Below are 16,806 nucleotides of genomic sequence, written 5' to 3'. Positions count from 1 at the left end.
TAATTGAAAAAACAAAAAAATTTAAAAAACAAAAAATTTTGGTGCCACATAAGCGAAAACTCGCCACATCATCAAGAAAGTAGGTGCAAGGACTATTTTAAAAAACAAAAAATTTTGCAGGGGCGTATTTCAAAAGTTTTTTTTACCAGGGACCAAAACCCAACCTCGTTATATTTACAGGGATCAAAAACATATTTTAGCCTTTATTAATTAATGTGACAATATATCATTAGATGTATGTGTAAATTAATTATACATCAACAATGTTTTTGTAATTAAATTCATATAATATTGATATTTATGAACACTCTTTTTCCTAACACATAATAAAATTATAAGTATCATATTTTAAAAATTGATTTCACATAAAGTGACGAGACTCACATAGATTTCACTCGATAAGATAATAAATGTTACATGGTGTTAGAAGAGAGTTCTTAGTAATTCTCTAGGGTATCGATATAAATTGGGAGATTTCATTTGATTCATGTCTTAAAACAAACATTAATTCAAAATATGCACTAATCGGCAAATCGTGCTAACAATTAAGAGAAAATCTTTAGTTACAAAAAGTAACGAGACAATTTTCCATCATCAACATTCTTGCTAATTAGTATTATCATAATTAAGGTGCAGGTTATTTCCTTCACCAAGTTCCTGCAGTTGAATATATGTAGCATCGATGAAAGCTTTTGCTTCTTTTGTCGGTTCATCAATCACTTCTTTGAGGTTGCTCAGTGCCATGCAAAATGCTTCCTATATACACAAATGAATCATATTATATGTGAGCTAGGCTAACATATACAAAATAATTATACATATATATATATATATATATATATATATGAATTTTGTATTCAATAATTTAAAGATAGAGATTTATAAAAGTCACTTGTAAAACAATAATCTATAAAAGATGATTTTAATAATAAACTACTCAAAATAACTTTTCATTTAAACATATATAAGCTCTTCATGATTTTTTTTAAATGATCATTATTCTTAAGAGGAGTGCTATGGACACTCTCTCTAACACTCACTCTCTTATTGAGTGAAATTCATGTGGGTACCACACATTGGAAATGGATCCCACATAAAGCGATATATATTCCGGTCACTTTAATTTTATCATATATTTTTGTAGGCATTATGCCGTGATATGCTATTAATTTAGATGTTGTGAGTTTGTTCGCAGATTCATCCTTTACGTTTTTAGTGGTGTTGAATGATGTAATCTCTCGATTTGAATGAATGAATATCATTTTATTTTTGTCAAAAAAAAAAAAAAAAAACCTTACTCATAGTTTTTTTTTTTTTTTACAGTATCAAACTGACTCATAGTTTAAAATACGTTGTAACGTACGTATGGTTTTGCATGTGGATTGAGGGTTCGGTATGTAACTAACTAAAACTTGACATTAGGGCTACGAAAATCGAAAGTTTTGAAGTATTGCAGTAAATATATAATTTTAACCATAAAAATTGTTACTTGGTAATTAATTTGGATGTTTTGGCTCCGTAAAGAATTTATATATCTATTTTATACACACAAAAAATGTTCAACAATTAATCGTTATAATATAACAGATAATACATATAACTTCACCATAAAAACAAGTAAAATCTTTTTAGATATCGAATGATTCAACTATGACCATTAATTAATGTATGTAATACCATGAAGTGATCAAGCTCTGAATTGTTTGGACTAGTCGTTGTTTTGGACTTTGTGTTGACCAATTTCTTCCATGCATCACTTGTTATATCTAACTCTCCTGCATCCTCAGATCCAACCTAAGAAGAAATAAAGGAATGACGATAAATAATTAATTTCATTCCATACACGTAGCTGTATTAAAATATCAAGTTAATTTGCTCTCTCTTGAAAAATAAATTAAAGTGAAAGCAAGATCAAAATACATTGGAAATTAGACTATTATTTTTTTTATCTATTTTCTATTGATATTGTTCTCTACCCTCTTGTTGTCTTGTTTACACCTTTTTTTTTAGGGATTGTTTACCCTTTTCGTGTATATATTAATATGTAATATTGTATGTATTCCTCATAGTGAATATGGTCCTAAGAAATCTTTCCATGATTATACACTATAGTATTCTTTATACAAAGTTTTATTTAAAATATAGTAAAACAGTGAGAGCAAAAATTGGAAAAATATATGTCGAAAAATGTCAATCTCTTAAATAAAAATTTAAGGATGATATTTTGATTTTAAAAAAAAAACTAAACAAAAATACAATTAATTTCCTTAAAAAAAATAAAATTAATTACCTTCAAACAATTGATGTGAGACTCAATCAATACTTCAAACAAAGGATGGCTTGCAATAATCTTCTTTAGAACCTCTTCATTTTCACTTTCTTTTCCAACATCACTTCCCTTTCCAATTTCTTTACTCTCCATCTCTCTCTCTCTCTATCTATCACAATCCAAACCCTCTATGTCTTATACAAATGTAGCAACCGAATCAAAGACTTTGGCACAAACAAACAAGCACTAGGTGCATATATAGAAATTTTTCATCCAAAACAAAAAAAATTATTGTATTATGGTTATTAACCAATTGGTACTAAGTGTAAGTGATAGAAACGTGGTTATCAAGAAGTACTCTTTGAAGTTATTTAACTTTTAGAGGTAAAAATCAGTATGAATACAAGTGAATGTATGAGAAAAAGAATAAAAGGTTAAAACTATGTGGGCTTCACCTGTTTCTCTTTTTTGGTCTTGAAAGTAACATGTCAAAGTTTTTTATGATATGATTAAAGTATGTTTCAGGTCTTTGTTACCTGTACCATATTTTTGGACATATTCTATATTCCCCCCTATCATAGGCAATTTTTCATTTCCTTTGACAAATTTTTCTGACTACACTGTTCACAAGTGGAACTCCTCACTTTGTTGCATCATTTTCCTTACGAGGTAAACAGCTAGTTACACCTACTTTGTTAGTAAAGATCAACTTATTAAAAGTGCGATGATAAAAGCATTATCTTTGACAGTTTCATATTGGATAGAAAAAGTGGGTGTTCAATATATAATTGAGATAATTTGTATAAAGAATATTTTAAGGTTTTTGGCAAAAGTGTGGTATTTAAATATTTTTTTGTTGCTCTTAGTTTAATGTGATAATTATTGAGTAAATAGTCAATTTTTTCTCTGAAATTGTAGGTTTCGTCAATTATCCTCCTGAAATTAACAAAACTTTAATTACTCCCCTGAAATTGCATAACGTTAATCAATTTACCCCCTCCGTCAAATTTTTCTGTTAACTGTTTACGGTTATGATCAAATACCCCCCTGAAATTTTGCACTTATGTGCAAAATGCCCCCTAAACTTGAAAATTTATATTTTTTTTTATCCTTGACTCAAAAGATATTAAAGGCAAACAAATTAACAATTATTGATCATATAAATCTGTATGGAATGTATGTTTATGCAGCTATTGGTCATATAAATCTTTATGGAAGGTATGTTACTCTCATGTGTTTTAAATATATACATATATATAGAAGACTTTTTTTTTACACAAGTTGGTAATTATGTTAGAGTATGCAGTCATAAAGTACACGAGTCTTTGATAATTGTGTGTCCATAAAGAAAATTCATAGGTTAATATCTGCAGAAGGAAGAAGAAACAATGCTTGTTGATAAATATGAAATATGAATGAAAAGACTGCACATGACAAAACCATGATTTCTTTGGCATATATTCATTCATTTTCTTGTGAATAGAATTTTTATGACAATAGGTACAATATACTACTTGAAGAACAAAATGTATGATTTTTGGTAAGAAAAAAAATCTAAATTTTTAAGTTTAGGGGGCATTTTGCACATAAGTGCAAAATTTCATGGGGGTATTTGATCATAATCGTAAACAGTTAACAGAAAAATTTGACAGAGGGGTAAATTGATTAATGTTATGCAATTTCAGTGGGGTAATTGAAGTTTTGTTAATTTCGGAGGGGTAATTGACGAAACTTACAATTTCAGAGGGGAAATTGACTATTTACTCGATAATTATCTAATGTTTTTGGCTCTTGTTAAGTCCCAACTATAGTATCATATCCTAACTCGACTTGATAGAAGAGTTGGAGTGCAGTTTGATGTTCGGAGTCTCACATTTGAAGGATCGAGAGATTGTTGGTGTATCAAGTATTTATAAGTCTCGTCTAATCATATTGGATGAAATATACATAGATGTTAATAAACATATAAATAAAAGAATCCATAAACTAAACGTTACAAATTTAAGTGAAGACGTGCTGTTCAAACTATTTGTATAATATACTTTTAGTCTAATATGATAATCCCCTTGTGATTTAGGTTCCCCTCCAGTCTCTCTTGTGCAATTAATGCAATCTAACTAAATCATTAATTATGCATTTAAATCAGTATATATTTGAGCTGTATACCAATGCCATGAATCAAATCTGGCATAATAGATAGTGAGCATGCATCTTAATTAAACATACAATGAAAATGATTGATATCCCTATCGTAAAAGAACTGCATATGTCAATAGATGTCTAAATAAATAAATTTTAGTATTTTGAATGATTAGTATTTGGCTTTCAACTGGAGGCTAGAGATGCATGGATTCACACAAAAAAAAAAAAAAAAAAAATTAATATAGTAAGTTTTTGTGAATAATTTTTGTTTACAGTATTATGTTCATTTGTTTGTGTTCATCACATTATAATTTTTATAAAGAACAATTTGCTTCCCAATATTATTTACCTAATAAATTATTTTTTCAAGAATGATGTAAATTACACCCATGTGATTTCTTATATCAAAACTCTATCATAGAGATGGTTCATTTGGAGGAAGGAAGTTCAACTTTTATTTTTCAGACAAATATGTTGTAACTGGCTGAGATTTTAAAAAAATAAAAATAGAATTGTTAAAAGACTCACGTCAAAGTCACATGTTGGTCCATCCCTTAGCATGAAGAAACTCAATGACGAATATATCAGTGTCCCCCCATAGGCATGTTCTAGTTAACTTGCTTGATGGAAGGAGGAGGAGGATGATATTTCACTTCAAAATGCTTGAGAATCACAAATTATTTGATGGAAGAAAAAATACACCCCTTAGAATGTTGAGCTGACTCGTGAATAAAACTCTTAACATAAATCAAAGATATTAACAATTGTATATATCAAGAATAAGATCATGAATCTTAGAGCTCCAGACACTACAAAAATTTCCTTGATTTGCTTCCCAAATTTACGTCTGATACAATGCCCACGCAAATTTGTGGCGGCCTTGTATTTGCGGTAAGCACAAGGCCCGCGCAAATGTAAGTGGCATTTTTTAATGAGAAAATATTTACGGTGGTCACTTTTTCATGGCGACCTACATCTCACTCAGATGTAAGGGCGAAAATAAATTTAAACAACTTAACATTTGCGGTAGATAGAAATCGACGCAAAGGCTAACAACCAAAATTCAACGGATTTGCAGCGAAATGAGGCCGCCATAAAGGTTAATGGTCAATTTTTTCCTTTATATAATCTTCCATTTTACACTTTCTTTCTACATTCTTTCTTCTCTCTAAGCTATTCTTTCTTCTTTCTCTCCATAATTTTCTTACTTCAAAAAATTTATATCTCCAATAGAAGCATTAAGAGATTACTATTTCATATATGATTTAAGGGTTAGTTGTTTAAAGTGGCCCTATAATATATGTGAAGCTTGAAAAATGACCCTATAAAAAAAAATGCAGAAATTCTATCATGTACTATGATATTCTTTCTATTTTTGACCTCATATTTACCTTGTGAAAAATGCTATGTACAACGACATAAATTTCTCGAATTTATCCCGATCTATATATATATATATATATATATATATATATATGAGTTAGGATCCATTGACACCAAGTGTCAACGGATTCGTTGACACCAAATCTCATCCATTAAATTGGTTTAATCTAAAGGCTATTAATTATTCACTTAAAAGTGCACCATGACATCAAATTTACTTTCACACTTTAATACCTCTTTTTTTTTCTTTTCTTCATCCTTTCTCTCACTGTATACCATTACTCTATAGATTGGAAATTTATACGATCAAAAATCTCATTGTTCTCATCCTTTCTCCAATCGATTAGATATCAATTATATAGATTGAAAATCATTAATTTATAGATTGGAGATCAATTTTATGAGCAATAACCTCTTGTTCTTCAATATATGGAAAATCTCTATGACTCATGAGCATGGATATGAAGAATTAATTTAATGGTTTCGATGAAATTGAAAAACCATGGAAGAGGATGATAATAAAACATAAGCTTTTCTAGATTTGCACAACATGGCTTCATTGCAATCTCATTCATCCCTCCTACTGATTTGATTGAAAAGTCGATGAAGATGGAGGTTATTGTGTGATTGAAATCACAATGAACAAGGTTTTTTTTTGTTGAGAAAAATGAACAAGGAGGTTATTGTGTAATTGAATCGATAAAGATGACAGGCTTCCACTGTTTCTGAAAACACAGTCGGCGGCAAAACGTTGCGTACAGGAAAACCTCACGCCAGTTCACTACACCATTAATATGTGCCTTTGGATTAAATAGATAGATGGTTGAAATTTGGTGTCAACGGATCCTATATATATATATATATATATATATTTGTACTACATGACATCAGCGACACCTGAATTCCATTAATTCAGCCTTTTATTCAATTGGACCAATATAACTAAGAAACTCATTTCGTGAGTCCCTCGTGAGGATTTCCATTGCGATGAATAGCATCGTTGTTTCCTTGTAGACATAAAGTCCAGAAAATGGGACCCACATGTTGAATTTGTTCATTATTTTTTTATTGCATATTTAGGACATTAAATTATGAATTTTCACATAAAATTACAATTTCCAATATCAGATGGATTTATTATGAATTTTTAAAGCACCATAAACTTAAAAAACAAAGCAACAGAAATCTCAACATAGAAATCGAGTTTTGAGTTGGTTTTTTTTACAAACACCTCTATAAAATACATAGAGAGGATTTGAAAAGTTTTGTAGCATTCCAACTATCATTGAACCTTTCTTAATGAGATTAAATACCACATTTATATGCATCTTTGAAGAACAATTTCCCAAAATTAGAGCCACAGACACACATCTATATGCATCTTTGAAACCTCTTTTAATGAGATTGTCATATTTGGCAATTACATTGTGCATGAATCTTCAAGGAATCAAAGATTCAGAATGAGCAATAAAGGAAGTATATATAGTTTTTGCCTAGCTCTTGTCAAGAGGAGTTTGAATACCACATTTATATGCATTTTTGAAGAACAATTTCTAAATAGTAGAGCCACACCACATGCGAACATCAATATCATTGAACCCTATTTTAATGAGATTAAAGTCCACATTTATATGCATTTTTAAGACCTCTTTTAAATGACATTGTCATATTTGGCAATTGCATTGTGCATGAGTCTCCAAGGAACCAAGGATTCAGCAGGAGCAATAGAGGAAGCTTGGATAGTTTTTGCCTAGCTGCTCTTGTCATGAGGAGTTTGAATACATCTTTGAAGAACAAACTTCCCAAAATAAGAGTCATAACACATTTATATGCATCTTTCAACCCTCTAAAGAAACCACTTTGTTATAAGATTATTCACATTAGTCCAATTTAAAAACTCATCACATTAAGTTTTTATTTGGAAAACACCTTCCATATTTCTCATGAGCTCCAAAAATAACATCGTTGCCAATCATACACCAAAGAAAACCAAATATGGCTTGCATGGAATTAAGAACCATTTAAATCATTCTTCTTCCAACGTATGAAGTACTAGCATTAAAGGATTAACACTACATTTTCTATTTTTCCATAAGATAACAAAATTTTCTAGAAAACACAATTTCTCATCTTTGATTAGCACAGTTTAAGCTAAAAGAGAGTGAAAAATGAAGGTGTAAAAAGTTAAATGAAAAAAGGAAAAAACTGACATTTTAAGTGGTTTGTAAGGGTAGAACTAGAAATGTAGGGTACAAAATAAATTTTTCCTTGGTGTGGATTGTAAAAAGATATGGACTTAGTAGAGAAAGGGGCTAAAGTGATCCTTCTATGAAAAAAAAAAAAAAAAACTTTTATCCACACCATTTTTTAAAAAACCACACCCCTCCAAATTTACCCATCTAAACAAAGAAAGAAATGTAATTCTTTTTCGCGTCTGGATTGCTAAATTAATAAACAAAAATTTCCCCCAACTGCTTGGGTAAATTCGAAAACAAACGTTTTAATTTTTCTTTCACTTTGGATAATAATTCTAAAAGAGGTGTCAAAAGAAGTTTCCAAAAAATTATTAAGTGTGCTTCAACAATTAATTGTTTGTGTTATTTGGTTGTTTAACTGCAACACAGTTTGATTTTTCCATCTTGCTAGGTAATTTTTTTATCGTCTTGTTGCGGTGTTTGCTCCATTCAGAACAACGTATTGACTTTGACTCATTGTAACAACTTCAATTATAATATTTTGAACATCAATGTTGCATATCTGAAGATATAAGTATTTCGGTCACTTCAATTTTCTTACTTTTGTAAGTATTATGTCATTTTTTTTATTAACTTGAGTGTTGCAAGTTTGTTCACAAAGAGGGTGGCTAGCCGAGATGTTGTAGAAGAAGTTGGGGGTAACTAAGTGATGAATATTTTTTTTGGTAGTGGTCAGGGTTTGCACCCTGGACCTTACATATTTTATGCATTGTCCCAACCAACTGAATTAAGCTCACGAGGACAACTAAGTGATGAATATAAGGAAAAACATGTGACCCCAACTATTAGCCGGCCCAACACACCTCTCTCAAGTTCTTCGGTATGGGAATCAATTCTCAAAGAAAAATGTTTTTGATATTGAGAACTTTACAATAACACAAATAATTTACTAAATAGCCTCCAACAGTAGTTAACTACCGTTGGGCTAAGCGGCGGCAATTAACAACCGCTGGACTCCAGCGGTAGTTAACCATCGTTCATAAGATACAAGTTAAAAGAAAAATGTGACATTGCAGGAAAGTGAAACGCATGGGTGAGTCAAATTTTTTTCTTAAGCTTTCTTCTTCCTTGTGTTGTTGTTGTTGTGGGATGATTTCTTCATCTTATCATTTCTTTCTCTATTAGAAATTGGAATCATTATTTTTATTTTATTTTATTGTTAAAAAACATAATCTCAACTTTTGTTTGAAAGCCATCAAAAGAGGAACATTTGTTGAAGACCACAATCACAATCTGCCATGGAAGAATTAACAATTGGATTTTATTAGGATTGATTTTATGTTCTTAAATTATTAATTTTGAATAGAAAAGCATAAGACACAAAAAAAACCAATTCACCATTTTTGGTTGTAAAATGTCAGAGGAAGAAAAACAGAAAGAAAAAAAATGGGTTCAGGTTTTGTTGACATTGATTCAATTTATTTGTATTTGTTTTATGTGATTGAAACCCATTCTTGTTCCTAAACAAGAGCAACAACAGCAACAAGTGTGAAGAATCAAACCCACAAGAATGAAGAAAGTAAATTGCACTGTAGATACTTTTCTCTCTCATCAATATGAACGGTAGTTAACTACCGCTGGAGGCTATTTAGTAAATTACTTGTGTCATTGTGAAAAGCAATTTTCATTATCAAAAACTTGTCTCAAAGTTTGTTGGAAACATACTTCCAAAATTGGAAACGTTATGGACGGTTAGGGGCTGTTTGGAATAGGTGAAAGATAAAGGAAAGAAAGGATAAGAAAAAAAAGTGAGTGGAAAAGTGACTTTCCATTGTTTGGCAGCACTTCAATAAAAAAGGAAAGAAAGTTTTGAGGTGGGACCCACGCTCAAAACCTTTATGCACCTCCATGGACATAAACATGGAGAAGGCACCAACTTTATGACAAAAAGTTCAAAATAGCCCTAATTAATGTATCAGGTAGACTTGATACATAATACTAGATATATTAATTATTCAATACATGTAAAGAGTGAAAATTGTGTAATCAATCTATAAAAGTTAAAAAAAATTATTTTTTAATCATAACTTCCTTTTTTTAGTATTCTTAATCAGTGTCATCAGACATCGGGTAACATCAACCTAAATTTATAAAGAAATAAAAATATTGATAAAAATAATAGGGAGATAAAACCTTCTTAAAAAATAGAGAAATAAAATAAAAATAGGAAAATGTTAGCGAGTGACCCGAGCACTCTTTAAGCACCTAAAGTAGTAAAGTTTTTATGAAAGTTTGTGCATTTATTGCATTGGAAATTGAAGTCTATACTTTTTTAAAAGAATAATTTTTCATTAAGAATGCTTAAAAAAATGCTCCGAAGACACTCGTTAATAACATCCATAATAATATAATGTCAATATGAACACAAAATAGTGGTACAAATATAATTTTTCTTGAAAAATCCAATTTTTTATTTTAAGTAAGAACGTCCAAATGTTTGGAATAGGCAGAGAAATATTTTGTCAAAAAAGAGAATCATGGTATTCATTGATTCAAGACCTGTTTGGAATATCGAAGTTAAAGAAGGGTTTAAAACCCACCACGTGTACGGTGGAGCTAACTCAACCAATGAATGTTAGGAACGTGGCTTGACAAACGAGGAAAGCAGATAATTTTAGACAAGTCTCTTAAGTGGGTCCCACTTTAAACATAATCCTCGGTGACGGACTTGCCGAAAAACAATGGATAAGATCAAACTCAATTAAGAATTTATAAAATACACCTCACATGCATAATTCATAATCAACCACGTAATCACCACCGTCCATTTTGATTACCACAAAACCATCCTCATGCATCCAACGGCTTAAATCCATTATCATATTTATCTTAAATAAAACACGAAAAATGGCTTCTATCTTAAGCTTCTAACTCAACTCAACTGATAATATCGAAATTGTTTTGTTAAGTTTTTTTTGAACAGGGTTTGTTTTGTTAAGTTGAACGTCTTTAGATGTTCAAATTGTGAATCTCGTAGTTTATGTCAAAAAATGTCTGATGAAAGTGGTTTCAATTGTAAAGAATTGACTCGATTGTCGTATGGATTTGAGTTCAACTTCCATAGTCTATATGACGATCTTTTTAGTCAATGATCTTTAAATAATTTTGTCAATATTATTTGAGTTTTAAAGTTTACTCTGACGTACGAGTCATCGTCAAGACTTAACTCATCTAAACTTTCATTAATAAAAAAAAAAAAATGAAGAAGAAAAAAAATAGTAGTTGACCCATGAAAGCAAGTGAGCTTCTAAAAAGATCATAACACTGTTGCATGCTGGTTTTGTTCAGTGGTAAGAGAGAGAAAGAGAGAGAGAGAGAGAGACACTATGGACTTGGGTGGCCATTGTGATCAACGAGAAGCCTCTGAAGTTTGAAAAAAAAAATCATTCACATCAAAATCTTCTAATATAGTAATATTTATATTCTTCTCCACTATATCCACTAAATTAAAGTGATATTGAAATCCAAGTTTCAACCAAAACTGGTAAATTTCTTTCAAACTGTTACTAATTCCATTTTGTGTTGCTGTTTCAGTTTCTGACATCAATCTCTTTGTGTTTTGTTTTGTTTCTGTTTCTTGTTTATGTGATCTGAATCTGTTCTGTTTCATTCCTTTATGAAACCAATCTCTAAAGTTATTGTCTTTAAACAAATTCCTAACACCCTTTTGATGCTTTCCTTTGTTTCTCATCATAGATTCACAACTTGTATCTCTTGTCATTTTATGCTTTGTAACTTTTCTTTCACAAAGTTTAGAACTGGTATTAGCTGACCCACATCTCAAAAAATTGTCTTTTTAGTTCAATCTTTAGTTTTTCTTTGACCCTTTTGGTTGAATTGGATTTTCCAAAGTTGTTTGTGAGAGATTGTTACCTTGGATTTAGTGTTACAAAAATGGTTTCAAGATCTTATTCAAACCTAGTAGAGTTAGCTTCTGGTGAAACTCCATCATTTGGTTTAATGAATAGAAGAATTCCAAGGATTATGACTGTGGCTGGTTTGATATCTGAAGTTAATATTGATGATGATCAAGTAGAGAGTGTTGCCTCTGATCTATCTTCATCTTCGGTACATCGCGACCGGATCATAATAGTGGCTAATCAGCTTCCTATAAAAGCTCAAAAGAATCATGATGGTAATAGGAGTTATTGGTCTTTTGATTGGGATGAGAATTCACTTCTTCAATTGAAAGATGGAATAGGTGATGATGATATTGAGGTTATTTATGTTGGTTGCTTAAAGGAAGATGTTCATCCTAATGAACAAGATGAGGTTTCAATGACACTTCTTGAGAATTTCAAATGTGTCCCTACTTTTCTTCCACCTGAAATGTTTACCAAGTACTATCATGGTTTTTGCAAACAGCAATTGTGGCCACTTTTTCATTACATGTTGCCTTTGTCACCGGAACTTGGTGGTAGGTTTAATAGGTCTTTGTGGCAAGCTTATGTATCTGTTAATAAGATTTTTGCTGATAGGATTATGGAAGTTATTAACCCTGAAGATGATTATGTTTGGATACATGATTATCATCTTATGGTGTTACCAACTTTCTTGAGAAAGAGGTTTAATAGGGTGAAACTTGGATTTTTCCTTCATAGTCCATTCCCTTCATCAGAAATTTACAAAACATTGCCTATTAGGGAAGAGTTGTTGAGAGCTTTACTTAATTCTGATTTGATTGGGTTCCATACTTTTGATTACGCGCGGCATTTCCTCTCGTGTTGCAGTCGGATGCTAGGTCTTACCTATGAATCAAAGCGAGGATATATCGGGATTGAGTATTATGGTAGGACTGTTAATATCAAGATTCTTCCTGTTGGTATACATATGGGTCAGATTCAGTCAGTTTTAAGGCTGCAAGAAACTGAGGAGAAAGTATGTGAGCTCATTCAACAGTTTTCTGATCAAGGTAGAACAATGTTGCTTGGTGTGGATGATATGGATATCTTTAAGGGAATAAGTTTGAAGCTTTTGGCCATGGAGCAGCTTCTTGTTCAGCATCCCCGGTATCGAGGAAAAGTGGTATTAGTTCAGATCGCGAATCCTGCTAGGGGACGAGGGAAAGACGTGAAAGAAATGCAAGAGGAGACAAAGGCCACGGTGAAACGGATCAATGAAAGGTTCGGGAAACCAGGGTATGATCCTGTTATTCTGATTGAGGAGCCACTGAGGTTTTATGAGAGAGTTGCTTACTATGTTGTTGCCGAGTGTTGTTTAGTCACCGCGGTAAGGGATGGAATGAATCTCATACCGTACGAATATATAGTCAGTCGTCAAGGAAATGAAACGTTGGATAAAGTTTTGAAAATAGGATCTTCCCCTAAGAAGAAAAGCATGTTAGTTGTGTCCGAGTTCATTGGTTGTTCGCCATCTTTAAGTGGAGCAATCAGAGTGAACCCATGGAATATTGATGCTGTGGCTGATGCAATGGATTCTGCGTTAGGAATGGCCGATTCGGAAAAAGAGCTACGACATGAAAAGCATTATAGATATGTTAGTACTCATGATGTTGGGTACTGGGCTCGTAGCTTCTTGCAGGATTTGGAAAGGGCTTGTTGTGATCACGTACGACGAAGGTGGTGGGGAATTGGATTTGGATTAAGTTTTAAAGTTGTAGCACTCGATCCAAACTTCAGGAAGCTTTCAGTGGATCACATAGTTTCAGCTTACAGGCGGACCACATGTAGGGCAATCCTTCTAGACTATGATGGTACACTAATGCCTCAGGTTTCCATTGATAAGAGTCCGACAGGTAAATCCATTGATATTCTTAATAGCTTGTGTAGAGACAAGAACAATATGGTGTTTCTTGTTAGTGCGCGAAGCCGAGCGACACTTTCGGAATGGTTTTCGCCTTGCGAAAATATGGGGCTTGCGGCCGAGCATGGTTACTTTCTGAGGTAAGATTTGTTCAATGCTTCTAATTAATGTTTAAAAACTGACTGGAGATTGAACCGGCGAGACCTTTGGGTCATGGTTGGGGTTCATCCCGATTCTTAAACTACAATACAACGGGGGATCAAACCAACCGACAAACTGGATGGTTCCTAGTTCAATGGCTGAATCTGTTCAGTTTTTAAAACATTGTTTCAAACCTTTTGATGATTGGTGCTTTCATTAGGTTAGGTAATGTCTGATATTACTTTTTATATGATTTGCGTGGTTTCAGAATGAAGCGAGACGGTGAATGGGAAACCTGTGTTCCTGCAACAGATTGTAGTTGGAAACAAATTGCAGAGCCTGTGATGAAACTTTATACTGAAACAACTGATGGATCCACCATTGAAGATAAGGAGACTGCACTTGTTTGGTGCTATGAAGATGCAGATCCAGATTTTGGATCATGCCAAGCTAAGGAACTACTCGATCATCTTGAAAGCGTGCTGGCAAATGAACCAGTGACTGTCAAAAGTGGCCAGAATTATGTAGAGGTTAAACCGCAGGTGTGTATAACATTCCATGCATGAGTTTTAGTCATTGATTCAATCTATATACTAGATGTTGATGTTAGCAGCCACATCATCAGTTCATTATTAAACCAACTGATTCTAGACTTTGTTTTTGTGAAATGCCAACTTTTGAGTAAATAGGCATTATATTCCTTGAAATTGTAATGGTCGGTCAATTTAGTCCTCAAATTTGCGAAATAGTGATTTACTTCAACTTTTATGTTATTCCATTAGGGCTGTTTGGATTGACTTATTTGAGCTTATTTATTAGCATAAGACTCCTGTGAGATTGTTTGGGAAAGCATATGGAAACAGTTTATGACATGTCCATAAGCTGTTTTCAACTTATTTTCATAAGCTTTCCAGAATAGTCTATAAAAACATTTTATAGCTTATTTGAAAACAATTGGATTCTATTTCATTTGTTATAGATATACTTTGTACATAAGCGCTTATGGTATAAGTGGTTTATCCAAACCCGGGTTTGTTTTTTGTTTTTAAAGGCAAACCGGGTCTTGATGGTTTTACTTCACGCACAAACTATATAGCCTCTACTAAATACATGTATGTACGTGCAGGGTGTGAGCAAGGGATTAGTGGCGAAACGCTTACTTTCATCCATGCAAGAAAAGGAGATGTCACCTGATTTTGTTTTGTGCATAGGAGATGACAGATCTGACGAAGATATGTTTGAGGTAATCACGAGTTCAATGAACGGTCCAATAGCACCGAAAGCTGAAGTATTTGCTTGTACCGTTTGTCGGAAACCAAGTAAGGCTAAGTATTATCTAGATGATACTGCTGAAATTGTGAGATTGATTCAGGGTTTAGCCTGTGTTTCAGACCAAAAAATATTATTCTAAGCTCAGGATAGTTGATGGTGAATGGTGTTATGGTTGCTTTTCTTTGTTATTGAGCATATAAGCTTAATTATGATCTTTGATATATTTGATATTCCATGTCATGTATTGAAGGAAGTTGTTACTCAGAGAACTTGTATATATTTGGTTATCAGCTATAAATTATGTTATGTTGTGCTGTGACATGCTGCATTCTGTTTTGGACTAAAATTCTATTTTGAAAATTATTAGTTTTATTTATTGTAATACTAACTAGAGCTAGGGTCTCATTATTTACAAAATCTTTTAGTGGGAACTTTTTTTAAGATTGGGTCATTTATTATGGACTAGTTCAATAAAAATATATTTTTTTTAGAGAGTCATGTTTGTGTATGGTTATTGATTATTATTAGAAAAAAAATGTAATACTGTATATGTTTATCCCTGTTGCTATTTTACTTATACCGTTTAAGCTATAAAAACCCAAAAAAATTCATTTATACAAATTTATAATTTTTTCCACAACATTTTTAAGCTATAAAAACCCAAAAAAAATCAAACAAATTTTCCTTGTAATTCGGAGTTCGCACATGAAGTAAGTAAAGTATGAAAGGGTTATAACACAAGGTGTCTTGCTAATTCAGAATTTGCACGTGAGGCAGATAAAATCTGGTTAAAGATTATTTTAGTAAGTATTTAAACTTGTATTCAATTGAACGATTTATCCTTAAATGAAGTTCATCAAATAAAATTATAATACATAAACTAAAAAAAGGTAGTTGTTTATTTAGGTTATTTTCAAATTTTCTCTGTTTAACTTTTTAATAGTGGATTAATAATATTTTTCCAAAAAAATAGTGGATTAAATTGTACCTGAATTTCCATTCCAAATATAGGTTTAGGTCAAGAACTAAGATAATTCTATGATTCATAAGTGAAACTTCTCAATGTAACACTTAATAGAACTTAAGAAAGGAGTAAAACATACCTCACTTTTTTTAGGCCAAGACTTATCTCATTTGTGTGTTACATAATTAGCCAAAAAATATGTTTAAACAAAACATCTATAAATATACATTTGAAAAACCTACAGCACACCATCTTTATGCACAATTAAATCAAGTAGTCTTGTTAAATTCTATTACGGTTCTTCACAATTAGGCTCTCTTTGGTAATGCTTATTAGCTTACAACTTAGAAAAACTTATAACCTTGTTTGTTTAAATGAGATGCGTTTGATAAAAAAGTTTCTCTTATTCAATTAAAACTACACAGTTTGTTCTCCACTTCGCTTTCACAAAACTACAAGTTAGCTCGAATCTTGTTTTGCTTCAATCAAGAGATATTTTCTTTAGATGAGACAAATGCTTAACGTCACATATAAATGTAGATCAATATGTATTTTTTTAGTGTCCGAACGGATTAGTACAAAACACCACTTATAAAGTCACACATAAAAAAGAAAGT

At 31.8% G+C, this 16,806-nt stretch overlaps 2 protein-coding genes across 2 annotated transcripts; one reads left to right on the top strand and one right to left on the bottom strand.

Moving 5' to 3' along the window:
• Positions 1-454: 454 nt before the first annotated feature.
• On the bottom strand, positions 455-2,588 carry LOC120579643 (protein KNATM). The gene is made up of 3 exons (XM_039832195.1): positions 2,291-2,588; positions 1,678-1,794; positions 455-756 (listed from the first exon to the last, which is right to left on the bottom strand). The coding sequence occupies exons 1-3, from the start codon at positions 2,420-2,422 to the stop codon at positions 607-609; spliced, it is 399 nt and encodes a 132-aa protein (XP_039688129.1). The 5' UTR covers positions 2,423-2,588; the 3' UTR covers positions 455-606.
• Positions 2,589-11,284: 8,696 nt separating this feature from the next.
• Positions 11,285-15,544, top strand: LOC25482569 (alpha,alpha-trehalose-phosphate synthase [UDP-forming] 6). The gene is made up of 3 exons (XM_013611155.3): positions 11,285-13,952; positions 14,222-14,495; positions 15,080-15,544. Exons 1-3 carry the CDS (start codon positions 11,944-11,946, stop codon positions 15,362-15,364), a joined length of 2,568 nt encoding a protein of 855 aa, XP_013466609.1. The 5' UTR covers positions 11,285-11,943; the 3' UTR covers positions 15,365-15,544.
• The last annotated feature ends 1,262 nt before the right edge of the window (positions 15,545-16,806 follow it).

The sequence above is a fragment of the Medicago truncatula genome, chromosome 1 (genome assembly GCF_003473485.1).
Source record: "Medicago truncatula cultivar Jemalong A17 chromosome 1, MtrunA17r5.0-ANR, whole genome shotgun sequence".
NCBI lineage: Eukaryota > Viridiplantae > Streptophyta > Magnoliopsida > Fabales > Fabaceae > Medicago > Medicago truncatula.
Note: the sequence above shows the minus strand (reverse complement) of the source record. Positions and strands in the feature narration are given on the sequence as shown.

Excerpts from the sequence above, each read along its gene's own strand:
- LOC120579643 (XM_039832195.1), bottom strand. The coding sequence starts at position 2,422 with ATGGAGAGTAAAGAAATTGGAAAGGGAAGTGATGTTGGAAAAGAAAGT. Across the intron at positions 1,795-2,290 it reads CTCACATCAATTGTTTGAAG|GTTGGATCTGAGGATGCAGG; the intron begins GTAATTAATTTT and ends ATTTCTTCTTAG. Across the intron at positions 757-1,677 it reads CAGAGCTTGATCACTTCATG|GAAGCATTTTGCATGGCACT; the intron begins GTATTACATACA and ends TTGTGTATATAG.
- LOC25482569 (XM_013611155.3), top strand. The coding sequence starts at position 11,944 with ATGGTTTCAAGATCTTATTCAAACCTAGTAGAGTTAGCTTCTGGTGAA. Across the intron at positions 13,953-14,221 it reads GAGCATGGTTACTTTCTGAG|AATGAAGCGAGACGGTGAAT; the intron begins GTAAGATTTGTT and ends GCGTGGTTTCAG. Across the intron at positions 14,496-15,079 it reads ATGTAGAGGTTAAACCGCAG|GGTGTGAGCAAGGGATTAGT; the intron begins GTGTGTATAACA and ends ATGTACGTGCAG.